Here is an 18,632-nt window from a genome sequence, read left to right on the forward strand (position 1 = left end):
ATACAGTCAATCACTCGATTCTAAAGGGACCGACGAAAAACTTTGACTTATCGTAAGTGTGATTAACCACCAGTTTTGGTTTTAAGCATTTCAATAATAAAACCATTGAATATTTTAATTAATATGTACATATAACAGACAAAATTACAGAACTTAAAAGTTTTTAAGCACAATATGCACACTGCACAGTTTAATCAAAAATATCGAGAAAAAAATCAAAAGCATGGTTTTGATTTCGATACTGCTGGAACCACTTGAATAGAGCTGATTCTACTTCAGGAAAAGTGCACATCTTCATTCGTTTCAAATTCGGATTCATGGCTTCTACCGCTTTAGAAGCATCTCTTTTTCTTTTAATATCATTGACAGAGTACTTGCTTAGACATCTTTAATAGTGAAGAAAACTTACTATTTCTCTCTCTCAGGAACTTATCAGCAAATGATCGAACTAAAGAATGAAGGGGAATGCATCTTAACTTAGGTTGGCCTTTGAATAAAGGTACAAGCAGTTGACAACTTGACGGCTTAAAAGCAAATTCATAGTCCAGCAACATGTCAAAGTATAAACAGTACAGTATAACAAAAGAAAACAAGCTAACTCATTTCGGCATGTGTAACTGCTTTATTGCACATTGGCTCAACAGGTGCTCTTCTTGCTCTAGAGGTCTATTGTGCAGGAACTGTAAGTGAAGGTGAATTGATTTTTCTCTCATAGTTACTTGTGTTTCTTTTTTCTTTTTTTTTCGTTCTCCGAGTTAAAGGAAGTTAACTTCGAGATATTGAGAAGAAAGAATAGCAAGGAATTAAAGACAAAGTGGTTGGGACTTGATAAAAACTTCGAGTTATAATAAGATTCGGGTTATCGGTATTGCGAATTGACTGTATTTCGTTGTAACGGAATATTCGTTGTTAACGGAATCGTCTTAAAACTTCCTTGATTTTTATAAAAGTGTTAGTTTTGCAAATCAGCACTCTAATATCCTTGAATTTGCAACATTTACATTTACTAACAACCTAAAATATAATTAAACACATTATTTATTCTGAAAGAAAAGAGAGAAAAATATTAAAAACTGAAACTTCATCGGACGTCATGACAAAAAGTAATATTTTCTTTTATCTGAAAGATTTGGTCCTTGAGGACATTAAAAAAGATTCTAATTTATAAACGTCACTTATACTGAGCCCAAAAAAAGTTGAAATCTTGCTGACCCCTTCACAAATTTGCAGGGTGCCTTACGCTCGGTGCACAGAAAGACGAGCATGGCTAGACACTGGTTTATTTACTGTCACACATCGATTTATCTTTCAGCATAAGCGGATTTCCACCTTGAATAGCTCTTTTTTGAAAGCACAAATGGAGTTTTCCTTGTTACGACGTGTGAAAGTTGTTTTTGGTTTTTGAAAGCAGTGTTAAGTAACAAATATTCAAACTAATGTTGAGAAAAACATTGCGTTGCAACAAATTTAAAAAAAAAATCGCTTTGTTAAAATGAGATTTTTTATACATTATCTTAATGGGTTTTAAAGCAGGACCGAATGTTATGTTTGTTGTAAGGAATATTTCATTGTATCGGTATTCATTGTAGCGGATTTCCCTGCATATGATTTAATGTTGCATGGAATAAAACTAACATTGTTTTAATATCATTTAGAATTCTCGTTTTTAAGAAATTCTCCATTATTTCATCTTGTTTATGATTTATACTAACCCCCATTGATCTTGTAATAACTAAATGATCATAAATTAAGAGAAAAAAATATTGTGAAGCACATATTTTGAGATTGGAGGGGGGGGGGATGCGAGGGGATTTAGCAAACCAAGGAAGTTTTTACAAAATGCAGAAGCTTTGAATGATTCAATTGATTTTCAAGCTGTTTATTAGGACTCGACCGATGCATCGGCGCCGATGATTCAACAATTTAGCCATCGGCATCGGCCCATCGGCCTTAAAAACATCGAAAAGCCGATGGAATTGGCCAATGTTTTTGAAAAAAAAGGACCTTTGATGTACCTTTGAAGGTACCTTTTAATACAAAGTAAAGGTTGTTTTCATATAAAATTGTTTACTAAATTTCAGTATGAATTTCTATTTTAGTCACCCCTGAAAGAGTTTTTAATACTGCATTCAGGTACCAAACAAGTTAATTATTGCGTTGTTTCTTGCAGCAGGATGTACGTATGTATCTCTCATAAGTCATAACTCCAAAATGGTAAACTGTAGAAGGATAAGTTTTCGCATATGGGGTGTGAGTACGTTCCAGTTGTGCACTTCCCTTTTTGTTTTCGATCGGGTGTTCTGAAAAGCCTGTTTACTCATTTTTTGTGGGTATTAATTACTTATTTAAATGCAAAACTACTATAGCGTCTCAGACATTTGATCATTTGGTGATATATTGCCGAATTGGAGACCATGGAAACAAATATGAGATGGCGAAACCGGTTTTTGTGTCATTTTGTTAGATTCCCGTTCAGCCGACGGTAATTTTTAATTTTTCGATATATTTGTAATATAAATCACAGCAATGCAGTATTTTCTGTATTGCTTCGGTGGAGTTACAAGTTTGGGGTCCGTCGAAATACATTTTGGGGCCCTATTTCTGTATCACAGAAGTTGTAAAACATCTATCATTTGCATTTTTGTAACTCCAACGGTGCCCCTATGGTTATGGGGTCTTCATACCTGCCAACCTCCGAGAAAAAAAAACCGGAAGATGTTTTTATTTTTATCCACAAGATTTTAACGCAAAATAAAATCAAACAGGACCCCTATCCTCTTTACATTTAACAATATATTAGTTATGAATTTCATATCAATTGAACTTACTTTCCGTTTGGTAAATATTACTTTTATTGCTTCTTTATAAGTTTGGAAATAACATTTGGTACTCATTTTAAAAAAAGAACAAAGCAAAATCAGCTTGAACTGAGAGAACGAGAAGATAATAGGTGCCGAAATTGTGCCCCTAGTTGCCAGGCGCGACGCTTGCTTTGATTGGATCCCAATGAAGTCATGCGCTGTATCATTCCGTAACTTCATAATCTTGCCTCACTTCTTCACGTGCCATTCTCCTACGGCAAACTTTCCTTGGCTACTTGGCCTAAAACATTCCACAAAAGAATCGTTAGCGCCAAAATGCCCAAATTGGCGAGATACAATTTTTTTCCTACAAAACGTGAAAAATCCGGAAGATTTTGCTCATAACCGGAAAAAAGGAAAAGGACATAAAAATCCGTAAAACTTCCGGGAAATCCGGAAGGCTTGGCAGGTATGGGTCTCTCGTGCAATTGCAACATTTACTATATTTTAAATCCGCCACTGCACGTCAAAACAAACTTGGGTGCAAGTTTTGAAAGGGTTTATTCTCAATGTTTATGATTATTTTGAATTCTATTTTTTACGATTTTTTTTTGAATTTCCGAGAACACTTGCGTGCCTCTCCTCCCACTCCCTCAATTTCTGAAATTAAACTCTAGTTGTACTTCCGAGTTGTTTAAAACTAACACCATTCATAAAATTAGAGATTTTTTTTTTCAAACTTTATCTATTGTTTAGAAAGAATTTAGAGCATTAATGTAAGAAATTGATTAACGACGTTTTGAATGGTGATATAATTCGGAAATCGAAGGGACTTTTTAATTTTTTCTTCGGAAGTGCTGAAATAGATTCAGAAACTCTTCCGAGGCGTTGATTTTAGCGGTTCTGTACTAAAAAAATTAGGCCGAGGTTGGGGCCGAAGTGTGAGTTACTGCAAAATCAGAGGGTGACCCCCCCCCCCCCATTTTGTAATGCGCCATCTTTTTTGTATCATTAATAGCGATCGATTTTTTTCTCTGTTGTAAGCAACTATTTTTATGCATTTATATAAAATCAATGAATAAGTTATTTTCGTTTTTTATAGAAAAGTTTCAAGGATTTTCTATTATGCAATTTTTTAAATTTCAAAAAAATATTGTTAAATTGAACAATTTAATTTGAACTTGTTTGTAAAGCTTCATAAAAGATTAAATAATCAAATTGTTCAATATTATGTGTGCCAACATCAGATCAAGTAGTATATGTATTCAACTATTAACTTGGTGTAAATATTGAGTTTGTTTATTGTAGCTGCGTTTTAAGAGCCTCGTTCTTTTCATGGCATTTTCTTTTTCCAGCAAAATTTATGTCATTGTTTTAGTTCTTTGAAAAATGCAAAATTTTCTATTCATAAATTTTAAATAAGTATAAAAATATTCCTATTATGATTTAGTATTGTAATTTATCTGTTACCTTTTTCGTTTAATTTGATGACTAAAAAATGTCTACGTGCAATCTTTCCAATTTAATTGCGTAATTTGTTGACGGTTTCATAGTTTTATTCTTAATTTTTTTGAATGATTTAACAACATAATATAATGTTTTTTAACTATGTTTAGTGTACCTAAATCCATACATCATTACAATATTACTGAAATCTTAGTTATATGTTCAATTTAAAAAAAAAAAACAACAAAAAACAAATCAATTGGTTATTAAACAGTCTCTTTGTTTTTTTTTTTTCCCTTTTAGTTTTTTTTTTTTTTTTGACTGTTGTTCTTTCTCTTTCATCATACAGCAGTCAAAAAAGCAGAAGCATAACTACACCCTATACAGATTGTACATAGTACCATCCAAAAGTTCGGGGACAAGCTGTATAAAACCTTACCTAGAATAGTTCACATTACAGAAGCACATCCATCTTCAAAATGTTACCTTGAGGGACTATGTACTTCTGCCAGTGTTCATATAACTTTTGGAAACTCTCCTGGAAGCCATTTTTCGCTACCTTCTATGATGCAGCTTTATCTTCTCCTGACGGAAGAAAGCGACGTCCGTGCAAATATTTTTTTGCTGAGAACAGGTAAAAGTCACACGGAGCTAAGTCCGATGAAACGTTATGTTAATTATTTGTCATATCAGAGTACTGACCAATCGAACCGTGCATCCTCAGCATTAAAGTCATCTTCTCCCCTACATTGAAGTTAAAGCAGCAGCGCAAGAGGCCTTACAGGAGGTTGCGAAAAATGTCTTCCAGGAGTATTTCTAAAAGCTATACGAACGTTGGCAGAAGTGCATAGTCGTCCAAGGTGACTAATTTGTAGATAGATGTGCTTCGGTAATGTGAACTATTTAGGGTAAGGTTTTATACAACTTGTCCTCTAACTTTTAGATCATACTACGTACGTATGAGTTTTCAACTTACTATTTCATAACGTTTTTGAGTGACGCAAGTTTACGCGCATGAGGACATCACAAGAGAATTTGCGATAATTAGCTGAGGAGGCATTCAAAATGGATATTTCGATCATCTACCTGTTCTTAGGTACATATGCATGTACAGATGTGCCGAAAAAACTTGTGAAGTTTAAATTGGGTGATTGTAAAATAGAAATTTAGGTCAAAATCTGATTTTTTTATTTTTTTTTTGTGATTACAATTCCTTATTCGTAGAAAGGAAGTAAAGTGAAATGAATCAATGATCCTTTAAATCCCTGACAATTTTATCAATTTATTTCTGTTTGATTTTTTTTTTTTTTTGCCATCGGCCATTTGGAGGAAAACAATCGGCCATCGGCCATCTTTGAACAATTGGCCAACAATCGGCATCGCCCCATCGGCCAAAAAATGCCATCGGTCGAGCCCTACTGTTTATAATTTAATAGACAACACTTACTTTTTAAGCACCTAGTTTGTTATTTCAATATTAAAAGTGTATGCAAAGCTTGCACCCCTTATTTCCTTTTCTTTTTTTTTGTATTAATTTTTTATTTGAATTTCAAAGAACTTGAAACAGATAAGAAAAATTGCTCTATTGTTTTTAATACAATTCAGTCATGATATATATATATATATCATTTTTCCCAACTTATTGTCCCATGTTTTTCAAAAAACCATTATTTGCACTAATTCTAGAGGTATACTCTTTGAGAAAAAAGCCTCCTCAACATTCTATTTAATGAATTTTAAGGGAGGGGTAATCCTTCCCCCAGAAATCTATCTATATTTTTTATTAGCAGAAAATACAAAATCTTACCACCAAATGCAGAGCCTTTCCATACACGACCAGTAACAAGTTGGAAGGGCCGTGTTGATATTTCTTGACCAGCTCCAGCAACACCAATTATGATACTTTGTCCCCAACCTTTGTGACATGATTCCAAAGCAGCCCTCTAAGGGTGAGGAAATACATAAGTAAAAGAGAATTTGACAAAAAGAGAAGAAAAATAAATAAAAAAGCAGTCCGCTAAAAGAATTATAGTTGGGGCAAACCTAACTTGATAGCTTCATAATGTTGTCATTAGGGTGTGCATAGTCTTCACAATGCTGCCAGGTTAGGTTTGCCCCAACTATAGTTAGAAGGTTTATATGAAACTGCAAAAATTTCCTTATTTTTAAACTAATCTGTGCGAGTCTTTCCTCATAATGAATGACAAAAGAGTAATTTTCCTTTCTGATTTTACTGTCAATACTCAATTCCCAAAATAAATCATTCTTCATATTGCTTTTAATCATGACAAGCTTTGATAAACCAAATAAAGAAACGTATTTACATTATTAAAACAATAAAAAACTTGAGTTATGAAATTCCGGTTTATTATTTCAGTGACTGCAAATAATGATCTTCAAATATGCATTCAAGGATCTAGTACTGCTTACACTAAAGATATTTTTTAGATATTTATGTAATTTTCACTGGTATTAAAAATGCAAAAAGGGCAATAGTAAAGGGTAATAATATTCAAATTTTAACTCCATAGTTTAGGATAAATGATGTATTTATCCTAAACTAGGAGCTAAAATTTGATTTAGTAGGCAAGAAATTTATAATTAAGAGGGCTCCTGAAACTCTCAGTTCAGAGATGACAGCTGTATTACGCTTAAAAAATAGAGTTATTGTACAATCAATATATTTCAATTACAGCACAATCAATAAAGGCACGGCTTCCTAATTGAGAGCTATCATCCATTTTTCAAAAAACATATATAACAGCAAAATCAAAACATTTACTTTTGCTTAATAAACTTTTTAAACATCTAAACGACTTGTTAAAACATTTTTCATAGGATTTCAAAGCTTGTGCTACAAGAGGCACTTTTATTCTCGGTAACTTTGAGTAAATGCTAGAAATATTTTGTATTCCTTGCATAGTTTTGCTGTATAAAGAGTGGAGCAGAAAAGTAGATCTTATGTCAAGGAAAATTCTCAATGGATTTCAACAGAAAAAACTGGCAACTGTTTATTTTTTAATTTACTGTATTATTTTCACTGGATTAGCATGTTTTATTAAGTTTATCCTTAGATGCCAAAATCAAAGTAATTGCTAGGAACATTAATTTACAACCTTTGGAGTTCCTTGGAGTAATTCTGAGTTAAGAAATTATTTTAGTTGAAAAAAAAAAAAGAAATGTGGATCTTTTTGGAGCAATGTATTTCTTATCCGAGTAATATATTTTTTATCATGTGTTTCAAAGATAGCCTTCTTATCAGATTGATTCTTACCATAGTAGCAACATTTCCGATGCACTCAAATGTATAATCTAATCCACCATCAGTCAATTCAATTAAAACATCTTGAATTGGTTTGTCATGATCTTTAGGGTTAACAAATTCAGTACAGCCAAACTTTTTAGCTGTTAAAGAAAATTTTATAAGTAAAATGAAGCAAACACATATACATAAATTTACTTTTGCATTACAATTTGAAATATAAAAAACCATCTACACACACACAAATCTATATAACTTTAAAAAATACTTCGTAACAGTGGGGTATATAAATATACTCTCTACTGAGGAGGAAGGGTCAATACATGACCATTAATGAAACACTCAGTCACCAAAACAAAGCTTTAAAAAATGCTTTATGATAGAATCATTTAAGAGAACAAATGAATTCAAATAGGTAAACATGTTTACAAATTCACTAGTTATATTAGCATAAAAGCAATTTTTCACATGCTTAAATTACAATTAAACTTTTTTTACAAATGGCATATAAACAAAAAGACATGATCTAATGAACACTCCTCAGATTTAAACATGTTTTACAAATGAAAAAAAATCGTCTATCACGATTTTATGCTTTTTTTTTCAATTAAAATATTTAATTAACATTGTATCAAAAAATGTGTTTTCTTTCATTAATTTGTTTATTTTCACATTAATAGATGAAAAATTATTTTTCAAAATAAGGAAGAGTCATTAAAATATAATGTACAATCACACCCTTTTACAGAGAATTTATTATTATATTTTAACTTCAGTTCCCTTCTCATATTACAATGCATTAAATTTTTACAACAAAATTACGACTATGACAAAATTTTTATTTGGTCTATTTGACTTTGCGAAAAACGGGGATGACTGTATTAGCAGACAAACAAGCAAGAACACAGAGTACTGATACAGTAATTAAACAGTAACATTTTCTATTAATGTTTGCATTTAGAGCATTATTGTTGGTTATTCCCAAATATTTTTAATGTAAATTCATTACTCTATGTATGTAATTTATTTCGTAATTTTTTATAAGTTACCTAGTGAACTCTGTGCAAGACACATCATGTTATATTGTAACTTAAATGATTTTTTTTTTCACATAATTTATTCAAGAAAAATCAAATTAACAAAAAGTGGTTATTAAGTGAAAAATATATGTTGGTCAATGATTCTTCAATTTGAAGAAAGCTAGGTGAGTTTGCTAAAAGGGTCTACTGACCATGGGCTACCAAATGAAAAGTTCAATCTTCAGGTCTAGCATTGAGCGGAACTTATATGTTGCTCAGCAACAATGTTATGTCAGGAAAATTGAACGTTAGAATGCTCCTTTGGTTGTAAAATCAAAAACATCTTTTAGACTTGCATGAAATACTTACAAAAAGAATTTGTCAACTCTTACTATGCAATTTACAGAGGGGTTGTAGCTATAGGATGAAAAAAAAAAAGTTGCTGGCCAGTGGAAGGGAGGATATCAAACATAAATTCTTTCCATGGGAAAAATAATCAAATTGTTGAACATTCTAGGCATATAGAAAAACAGCAGAATCATTATATTGTATACTTACATTCAGAAGCATTTAAAAATGACATACAGTGAAGCAACGTTTATACGTTTCTCTTTTATACGTTTTTTAAATTGGTCCCTGCAGAGTCTAATACACATTAACGTACACCTATTATACGTTTTTTCATTTATACGCTTTTTTCGTATGGTCCCTTCAAAAACGTATAAACGGTGCTTCACTGTATTCAATACTAATACAACACAACAAAACTTTACTGGTTACAAGTAACTACTCAACAAAATTTTGTTGCTTACTTTGTATTTTGGAAAATCTGTTTCTAATAACTAAAGACATTTAAGATCATTTAAATCCACAAAATCCTGTTCATATGAACTATGGCTAGCAGCAATTATAGAGTACAATAACAATAAATTATGCATGAACTTCAAGCATATTTACCAATTTCAAACTTCTCAGGATTAATATCAACACCAATTATTCTTGATGCTCCCCGTTCTCTACAACCCATAGCAACAGCAAGTCCAACAGCTCCTAAACCCCAAATTGCAACAGTTGAATTTGGCTCAACATTAGCAGTATTGAGAGCAGCACCATAGCCAGTTGGAATGCCACATCCTAACAAGCATACTTTATCCAAAGGTGCAGATTCGTTAACCTGTCAAGAAAGTATGTGCACTGATTTCAAAATACATTGAAGATTACAATCCATATTGAAAGTTCACATGAACTGCATCACAATGCAAAAGCAGAAAAATCAGCAGCTATTTTTTTAATTATTACAAGTGATGTTCCGGATATCCATATCCGTATCCGTGGATATCCGAGGGAAAATAAAGATCTGTATCCATATTTGTATCTGTTACTTTTTTGGCGGATCTTAAACGGGTCTTTTCTATTTTAAAAATTCTTTAACATTTGAATAAAGGACTCTAATTCTTATTAAATTAGGTTTTATTCCCTATTTAAATTAAAAGGAATCATTTCCCAAGCCAATTTCTACCCCCGTCGCAAAAAGGAAAACATACTAAGTTTTAAAAGTGTGTATCTGTGTGTCTATTTGTGGCATCGTAGCTCCTAAACAGATGAACCGATTTTGATAGTTGCTTTTTTTCGTTCAAAAGGTGACTTGCTCGAAAGTGTTCTTAGCTTGGCCTCGTTTTTGTAGAACTTTAATTACAGGAGATATTAAAAACCGACTGAACGTTTTTTACAATTATGGTAGTAAAAGCTACCCTTACGTAAAAATATTGGCCCTAATTGAAAGAACGAAGTTTTCTGCGTTTCATATTTATTTGGAACTTTCAAGTTATATACAGTAGGAGCTATAGTCTTGTTAAGTAAATTTTAAATGCTATTCTAAGCCTTTATACGCGTGATTGGTAGCGATTTCATAGTCGGAAGATAAGGAGAAAAACTCAATGATTTAAAATTTCTACCTGCTGTCAGTTCATATTTGTCAGCAATGCGTATTCTGACCCGCGAAATTCGTCTCAATATAAGGTAGGCCCTCTGGGATATTTTTTTTAAAAAAATTTTTAACTTAATATTGGTTTTTGTTATTTTTGTTACGTTTTCCTTTTGGTTTTTATCGGCATGCTTAAAAAAAAGTGAGACTAAGTTCTCTATTCACTGTTTGTAAAGGTGTTCTCCGCTCTGCTATTACGTCGTTAGGGGTAAGTTGGGTGGAATGGGTCAGCGCTGCATTTATGCTGAAATAAAATGCGAAAAAATATTTCTAGCCTGTCCAGAAGCGGTTTTACATTCTTGCTCCTGTATCCTACATCTACCAAGCTATCTAGAAATAAGCTTACTCCCCCTTAGTTTTAACGGATATTTCTTTAAAGAGTAAATCATAATCTTGATTATATTTTCGCCGTAGATGACATTTTTTGAAGAAACAGTGCCATTACCCTAACGGGAATACCTTCCGTAGCAAATTCTGAACTTGGGTAGTTGATTTGGGTAAAAACATTTTGAGATCCGTATCCGCGGATCTTGCCACTAATGATCCAGATCCATATCCGTATCCGCGGATCTACTTTTTTAACAATCCGGCACATCACTAATTATTACACATACTTATATACATACTTTAAAGGCTATATATACATACTTTAAAGAGAAAAAAATTCAGCCAAAAAACTTTTATGTTTTGTGCCATTTGAAGCAGTTATGATAAAGATGAATAAAGATCAAAAAAGAATGAAGGATTTAAATCGATCCAGTTAAGAAATATATCTTAATGCAATTTCTTGCTGAATCATAGATATCTATTTCTGAAATGCAATGATATACTTCAATATACTAAATGTTCTTCTATACATTAAAAAAAAATAATATCAAAAAAATTATGATAGGATGTCTGTGGCAGGCCTGCTTCCAGGAAGCCCCATAGTACCTACAGCCTTTAACTTGGCACAAAATTACTTTGAGCCCTAGTAGTTCAGCTCTTGGAGCGTCTTTTTAAAATTTCAAATTAAATTTTTTTGGTGATAAATTTTTTAAGTTAAAATTTTACATAAATTCCTTATTACGGTGGTGAAAGATTTCCCACACCCCTTAAAATTTTATGTTATTCGAAAGAACTTTTTTTTTCAGCACCAGATTCAACTTGTTCCATTTTTTTTAAATCAATTAGAACAGCAAATAAAAGGGTTTTTATTTTAGCAGAAGTCCTAGGTTAAGCTAAATTCAAGCCCAGAGCTAAAGGGCAAAATGATACAAGAAACTACGAATTTGAATACAACTTCTCAAATGAAAAAGTGGCTGTTTTGCTATGCTCAAAAATCCCTTAGTACCTACAGCTGTGAAATTTGGAATCAAAACATTTTTTTCAATTTGTATGTTCTTAGAATACATGTTTTCTTGCGCTCCTGTATGTGTACTATTTATGCATTAAGAAATTTTCCCATCAAAAATAACACCTAGTTTTTCCAATTCTACATCAAGACAACTTATACCAGGCATCACCATCACACATAGATTTTTGTTTATTTTATTTCATCACTAGTGGTACTCACACGGCTTTGCACATAGTAGAAAATTAAAAGGTCATTTGGTTCCCCTGTACATTTACAAATAATGGATGATAATTTCTCACCAATTTGCTATGCTATTTGCTCGCTCATGGTAGTTTGCTCGTCCATGTTATGGTAATTTGTACGTCCACGTTATGATAATATGCTCGGTCTAGGCTATGAACTAATTTTGCGCCAAATTTCATGAAAATCGGCCAAACAGTCTAGGCGATATGCTCGTAACAGACAGAGATCTAGACATACAAACTTTCAGCTTTATTGTTAGTAAAGACAGATTTTACACAATATTCAAAGGGAGTAAAATTACTTACAGCAAATAAAATTTGCAGATGAGTATAATCTGATTCCTGAGAACATAAACTATTTTGGCTGATTAAGTGATAAATTTTGGATTAGAAATACAGTTGAACTCTTGGGTCTAGTGAGATAGTGACATCGTTTATAATAATAGATCTGTTAAGTAAAAAAAAATCAGTTCTTTCATTTACCCATAAACAGAAATGAGGATTATCTATAGTATCATTTGGCTATGTCGTCATAAATATACAGGGACTGTAAATAGGGGGTGGATATAGGGGAAGGTCATGAGCCGTCAACAATATTATTCATCCATCATTATTTTATGCGATCATAATTTAATAACTGTATATGAGATGGGTGGATGTAAAACATCATGTAACTATATTATTATACATTGTGTTCAAACACTTTACGAATTAAGTGTAAGTGCAAAGATTCAGGGATCGCCCTAAGGATTTCGAATTGTTCGCCAGTAAATTAGTCAAATTTTCAAAGTGTTAGCTAAATTTCAAAAGCCTTAGTCAAAGACTAACTTTTACTCATTTTAATGTATTTTTGTCTGCAGAAATATTTACTCAGAAAGTGAAGTATAACTTAATTTTTGACAATTTTTTGAGGATAAGGGCAGGGGTATGTCCAGGTATTTTTGTCCATTTTTAGGAATTTGGTGAGAAAAAAGATGCAAATTAAGTAGTTTTTCCACAAACCATATGTTATTTTTCAAAGGAAAAAATGGCTAAAAACAACTTCAAGTGATATTTATCATTCTTTAATAAATTTGAGAGTAGAAATAAAAGCTTTTAACAAAGTAAAGACTGCATTCCTATCTTACTCTGATGTTTCAGACATCAAACACAATGAAACAAACACGCCATTCAACAAGGCATCCGCCAACACTTTCTACTCGGTAGCCACGCTGCGCACTCGATATCCAATCAACGAGAGGCACAAGTAGAGTGGCGCGAAGAGGCGAGAGGCAAATGTCATCCTTCCTCCGATCCGATGGAAGGCAACGCTCCGATCTGATGCTAACGTGTATGCGCGCACCTAAATCTACTCAGAGAGGTCCGATGATAAAACAACTTTCAGTGATTGCTAGTCTGGGAGTTTTGTGAAAGGTTCGTTTTTAGGAGTCGGGAATTTTGTGAAGGGTCCGTTTTTAGGGGTCCAAATTTTGTGAACGGACCTAATTTTTATCTAGATTGACATCTGAAGGGAGATTTTTTTTCCTCTGTGTATATTTTAGAAAATTTTCTGTTCGCCAATAAATTCGCCAAATTCGAATTTTGTTTGCCGATTGTACGATTTTATCGCATTTAGTGCATTGGCGAATGCTTCACGCGGTCCCTGTGATTTATTGTTTGTTTAAGTAAATATTTGAAAACATATTTCCTTTCATTTTGTCTTTCCATTTCTTCTTTAAAAACGTTTGTGCCATACTAGGCACCTTATTCCTTGCTTATCTGGTATTTTTTATTGAAACCCAAACAGTGTCAGAAATGTTTTGAACCAAAAACTCGAAATTTTTTAGCATGACCTTAAATGACAGTTCCTATCCGCACCTGCCTGTGAATAACTTTATAACGTATTTTTATACGATATATTTCACTGTTCTGGAGTTGCAAAGACAAGATCTATTACCAAAAACAAACCAGATTTCTCAATTCCTACAAAAAAGGTTCCTGGATCTGGTATATCATAGCAATTTTAAAGTAATGCTTACCTTCGTAACAGATATTTCTGCAACAACTGTGTATTCAGAAAAAGTACTGGTACCCATAAAATGATATACATTTTGGCCTTTACAAGTAAAGCGGCTAGTTCCATCAGGCATTACACCTTTTCCCTGAGTGTTCCTGAAAAAATTTTTCCTGGTTAGAAAGATGTAAGAAATTATATATACATAAAAAAACACACACGCACAGCAGAGCCCGAATTTAACTTCATCTGCATTAAAAAAATTTTCTTGTCCGTCCCGAATTTCTTCAATAATGATCAAGTTATTTCTCCTTGGTTGTTACGTTTCTCTATTCATCTCTTTCCCACTTTTAATATTTTTACATAAATAAAGTCAACTTGATTTTTAACCCACTTCAAAAAGGAGGCAGTTATCAGTTCATACCATATGTATGTTTTTTTTCTGTTTGTTTGTCCACTCACAGCGTCTCACCTAGTGAACCAATTTCGATGATTCTTTTTTTAATGGATAGGGGATGGCTAAACTTTGGTCCCATTACTTTGTTTCACCGTATTTGTTCTGTAGGAAAAAGTTATGGGCAAAAAACAGTAAATTTCATGCAATTTCCCTATTAAATGATTAAATATAAATCCCATTGTTATAAAAGTTTGGTGCCATACAACAGTAACATAAATAGTAATTGTAATGCTAATTTTGAATGAAGGCTTCTCTGAAGCAAGCATCAAGTTTCTTCAGTGTCATTGCTCCATAGTGGTGGTAAAGCTAACCTGGAAGCGAGGTGATGCAGTGATCAGGATCTGCTTAGCCTTCACAATACTACCAGGTTATGTTTGCCTCAACTATACAGGATTGCATCACAATCAAATGGTATGCTGTGAAATGCAAATTAGTTAGGGATATTTAAATGGTTATAATTAAATTAACACACAAATGAATTTCAGAGAGGAACAAAGATAAATTTTTAGTGTCAATCGCTTAAAGTTTAAGACGTGCTTATAGTTTTTTTTTAGTATGCAGCATTTTTATGAAAAAGTAAGGTAAAGTTTCGTGATGGTAGCTTCTAACTTTTACTGAAATATCTACATTTGCACTAAAAAGAATGAAATAAAAAAATTTTGAAAAAAATAGAACCAACTTCAAAATTGCTCTAAAAAGTGAAAAATAATTTTATTCTTTAAACACCATTGATAGTACTTTTAAACATAATTTTTGAAGTTGGCGCAAAAACGATAGATAAGATCATTCACAGCCGTAACTCAACTACAACTATAAATTTAACCAGGCCTAGTTTCTTCACTACCACATACATTAAGCATTGATAACAGCATATTTAAGTAATGAAATGATATAAATGTTTCGTTTCTAACTTTGGATGATTTTCTGAAAAAAATATGAACGAAGCATGGTTACACTGGATTTTACTTTTTGTTTTTGCGCCAACTTCAAAAATTATGTTTAAAAGTACTATCGATGGTGTTTAAAGAATAAAATTATTTTTAACTTTTTAGAGCAATTTTGAAGTTGGTTCTATTTTTTTTCCCAAAATTTTTTTATGTTCTTTTGTTTATGATAAACTCAACATATTTCTTTTGAATCCTGACACATGATTTAAACAATTTTTTATAACTTCTTTCTGTTCAGTCTACTAAAATAAAAATGCATGTCAAAAGCATATTAATGTACTAAAGGCCCTACGTTTCATATCCTCTGCCTGGAAAAACACAAAATTTATGCAAAATTGCAACACTCATTGCTTCATGAACTGTGGGTTTCCATTAACAATAAAAAAGGGATTCTGATAAGGAGGTTATAACAGTGGAGAGATTTACTATTGATTTCGGATATTAATTTCTACTTTAAGAATGCATGTGATGTGATTCAAATTTTATCACCTCAGCAGCTCCAAAAACAAGTCTTAGTAGATTCATCAGACAGTGAAAGTGATATGTTACTCAAATTCAGAACAGCACTTTCGCTTGATGCTGCTATGAGAGGACTAAATGATTTTAAACACTTTTAAGCCAATATGATTCACAAGAACGACTTAATACAACACTGTAAATTATTAGTATTTGATAATTTATCAAGGACGAATACAAGGGAGGGGCGATCCCCCCTCCCTTGAGGGATCTGCCACTGATAATTTTTTGAAAATGAAGTTCAAAAAATGCAAAGTTAGACGAGTTTCATTGATGTTAGGTTTGGGACCATATCCTGGAACTGTTTTGGAATTGAGACACAGTTCCAAACCTTTGTGATCAGTATTTTTAAATCAGTATGCATAGTAAAAAGCAAGTAATAAAAATCTATCGCCCCTCCCTTGAGAAATTTCTGGATCCGCCCTTGTAATTTATAAAGTAAATTTTGAACTAAAGAAACATATCAGCGCCATGCTAAACTAACAAATGTGAAATTTGGCACTTTTCAGGAGAGCCAAAACAATTTTTTCCATCAGACACGTTTAGTTATTTTCAATGTAATTTTTATAGATAACTTTAAGCTTAAAACTATCGTTTGACGTAGTTATAATCAGTAGGCAGCCATTATTGAGTACTACATCAAACCATCAAATTTTAAAAATGTGATTCGCAATTTTTCACATTCGTTAGTTTAGCGTTGTGCCAACGATATATGCTCCACATGGTCCTTAGAGAATTAAAACCAATAATTTAAAAATTTTATACATGAATTATTAAAGATACATTACCTGATTTTAGAACATAAATTAGTCTTTGGGCTTTTACAGAACTTACATTCTCCACATTGTGGAATGTATAAAGGAATTACATGATCACCTGAGGAATTATAAAAATACATAAAAATTAGTTTCAACAAATTATTTACAACTACAGCAGACCCTCATTTTACGCGGGTTTATTTTACGTGGTTTCGACTATACGCGGTTTAAGATTTGACACCTTAATTTTATTTTATGCGGATGAGTTTCGGCTTTACGCCGATGCGGCAATGCAAACAGATGAAATTTTTCTCTCTTTCAAAATCCAAACTCCTAAAGATTGCAGTTTACACGTAATAAACTGCATTTTGGCGTGCTAATAATTGAGCTTGGGCTACCGGAGACATTTATGTAATTGGTTCCAAAGCTCTTTCCAGAAGTAAAGTTATTAAACTCACTCAGTTTAGAACTCACTTTAAGAAGAGCTTTTAGGAGTGACAAAGGCGGCTAAAACCATCGAGGATACCGACATCAGTGATACACAACCAAAAACGTTCAAATTGAAAATTTTGAGCCATTCCTAAACAATAGAAATGCTCTTTCTGATATGCTAGTGAAGGATGATTCTATCATGGAAATGACGCAAGCGGTCATGGATGCGTTAATGCTCTACAAAGAATTACAGAGAAAAATTCTTAATGACTGCCAAAAGAATATCATTGCCAGTTCCTCTTTATAAATAGAAAACGAAAGTAGTTTATGTTTTCTTCCTGCATGTTATGCATAAAAATAGATATAAGTACACATCAAACTTATTATACAATTAGTCATCACTAGAATGAAGTAGTTTTTTTTATCTTCGGAACCTAACTCCTATTTTAACACTACTATTACGTCTCAATCTACGCGGTTTTGATTTACGCAGCATTTCCATGTAACGTTACCCCCCGCGTAAAACAAGGGTCTACTGTACTACTAATTTTCAGATACATTGAATACCATATTTTGCCGAAAACTGAACAATGAATATTCGGTTAAAATTCATACCGAATATTTGTTTTAAAAATTTAACTGTAATATTTGAATTTTACCCTAATTTAAAAAAGCAAATATTTATATATTTTGGGAAATTCAACTGCATTATCATTTAACATTATAAATTTATCTACATTAAATGTAAAAATTAATTTAAAATAAACCATCCCAAAAGCAAAACAAATTATTATAGTGACTTTGGTTTACGTTTATCAGCAGTTCTGCACAAATTGATATCTAATTTCTTTCCTGATATATGATTTGATAACTGATAACCATGGTTACATGTTACGTCATAAATGAAGAATCTTCTATTTACCTTTAAAAATTCAAGTGGCTTAAAATATTTCTAATTACAATTTATTCAAGAGATTTTCTGCTATATTAATCTTTTTGGTAACTGATAAATAATGGTAGCATCATTAATATTAAGGAACAAAATTCAAACATTGCCAGATAGTTTTGTTTTTCATCTTTAAGTTCAACTTGGATTACAATGATTAATCTTAATTCGCTGTTTAACAATATTCAATATTTCATATGAAGTAAAACTTAATAAACTGCTACAAAATTTACTATCCCAAGTGCTTTCCTTTTTCTTTTAGCTGTGTATTTAATACAAAGCAATAGCAGTAAAAATTAATTAAAGGAAATTTGAGCAATGAGGAATGAAATGTTAAGAAAAGTGGAGGTTTTAAAAATGAAGTAGACTCATTCAATCTATTGACTGTGATGCAAATTTCAAGATACAAATTGAAATGAAATCTCATGAGAAACAAAGTTTGATTAATGCAAATTGGCAAGGGTGAATGCTTCAAATCTCATCAACTCACACA

At 32.2% G+C, this 18,632-nt stretch overlaps 1 protein-coding gene across 1 annotated transcript in view; it reads right to left on the reverse strand.

Annotated features, from left to right (window-relative positions):
• The window catches only part of LOC129228124 (alcohol dehydrogenase class-3-like), a 39,780-nt gene that overhangs the window by 5,564 nt on the left and 15,584 nt on the right, over nt 1-18,632 (reverse strand). The window contains exons 4-8 of the mRNA XM_054862771.1: nt 16,792-16,879; nt 14,109-14,241; nt 9,486-9,702; nt 7,522-7,652; nt 6,055-6,190 (exon numbers count right to left, since the gene is read on the reverse strand). Of these exons, the coding sequence (XP_054718746.1) occupies nt 6,055-6,190; nt 7,522-7,652; nt 9,486-9,702; nt 14,109-14,241; nt 16,792-16,879 (705 nt within the window). The remainder of the gene's footprint in view (nt 1-6,054; nt 6,191-7,521; nt 7,653-9,485; nt 9,703-14,108; nt 14,242-16,791; nt 16,880-18,632) is intronic.

The sequence above is a fragment of the Uloborus diversus genome, chromosome 8, assembly GCF_026930045.1.
Source record: "Uloborus diversus isolate 005 chromosome 8, Udiv.v.3.1, whole genome shotgun sequence".
In the NCBI taxonomy this organism is placed as follows: Eukaryota; Metazoa; Arthropoda; class Arachnida; order Araneae; family Uloboridae; genus Uloborus; species Uloborus diversus.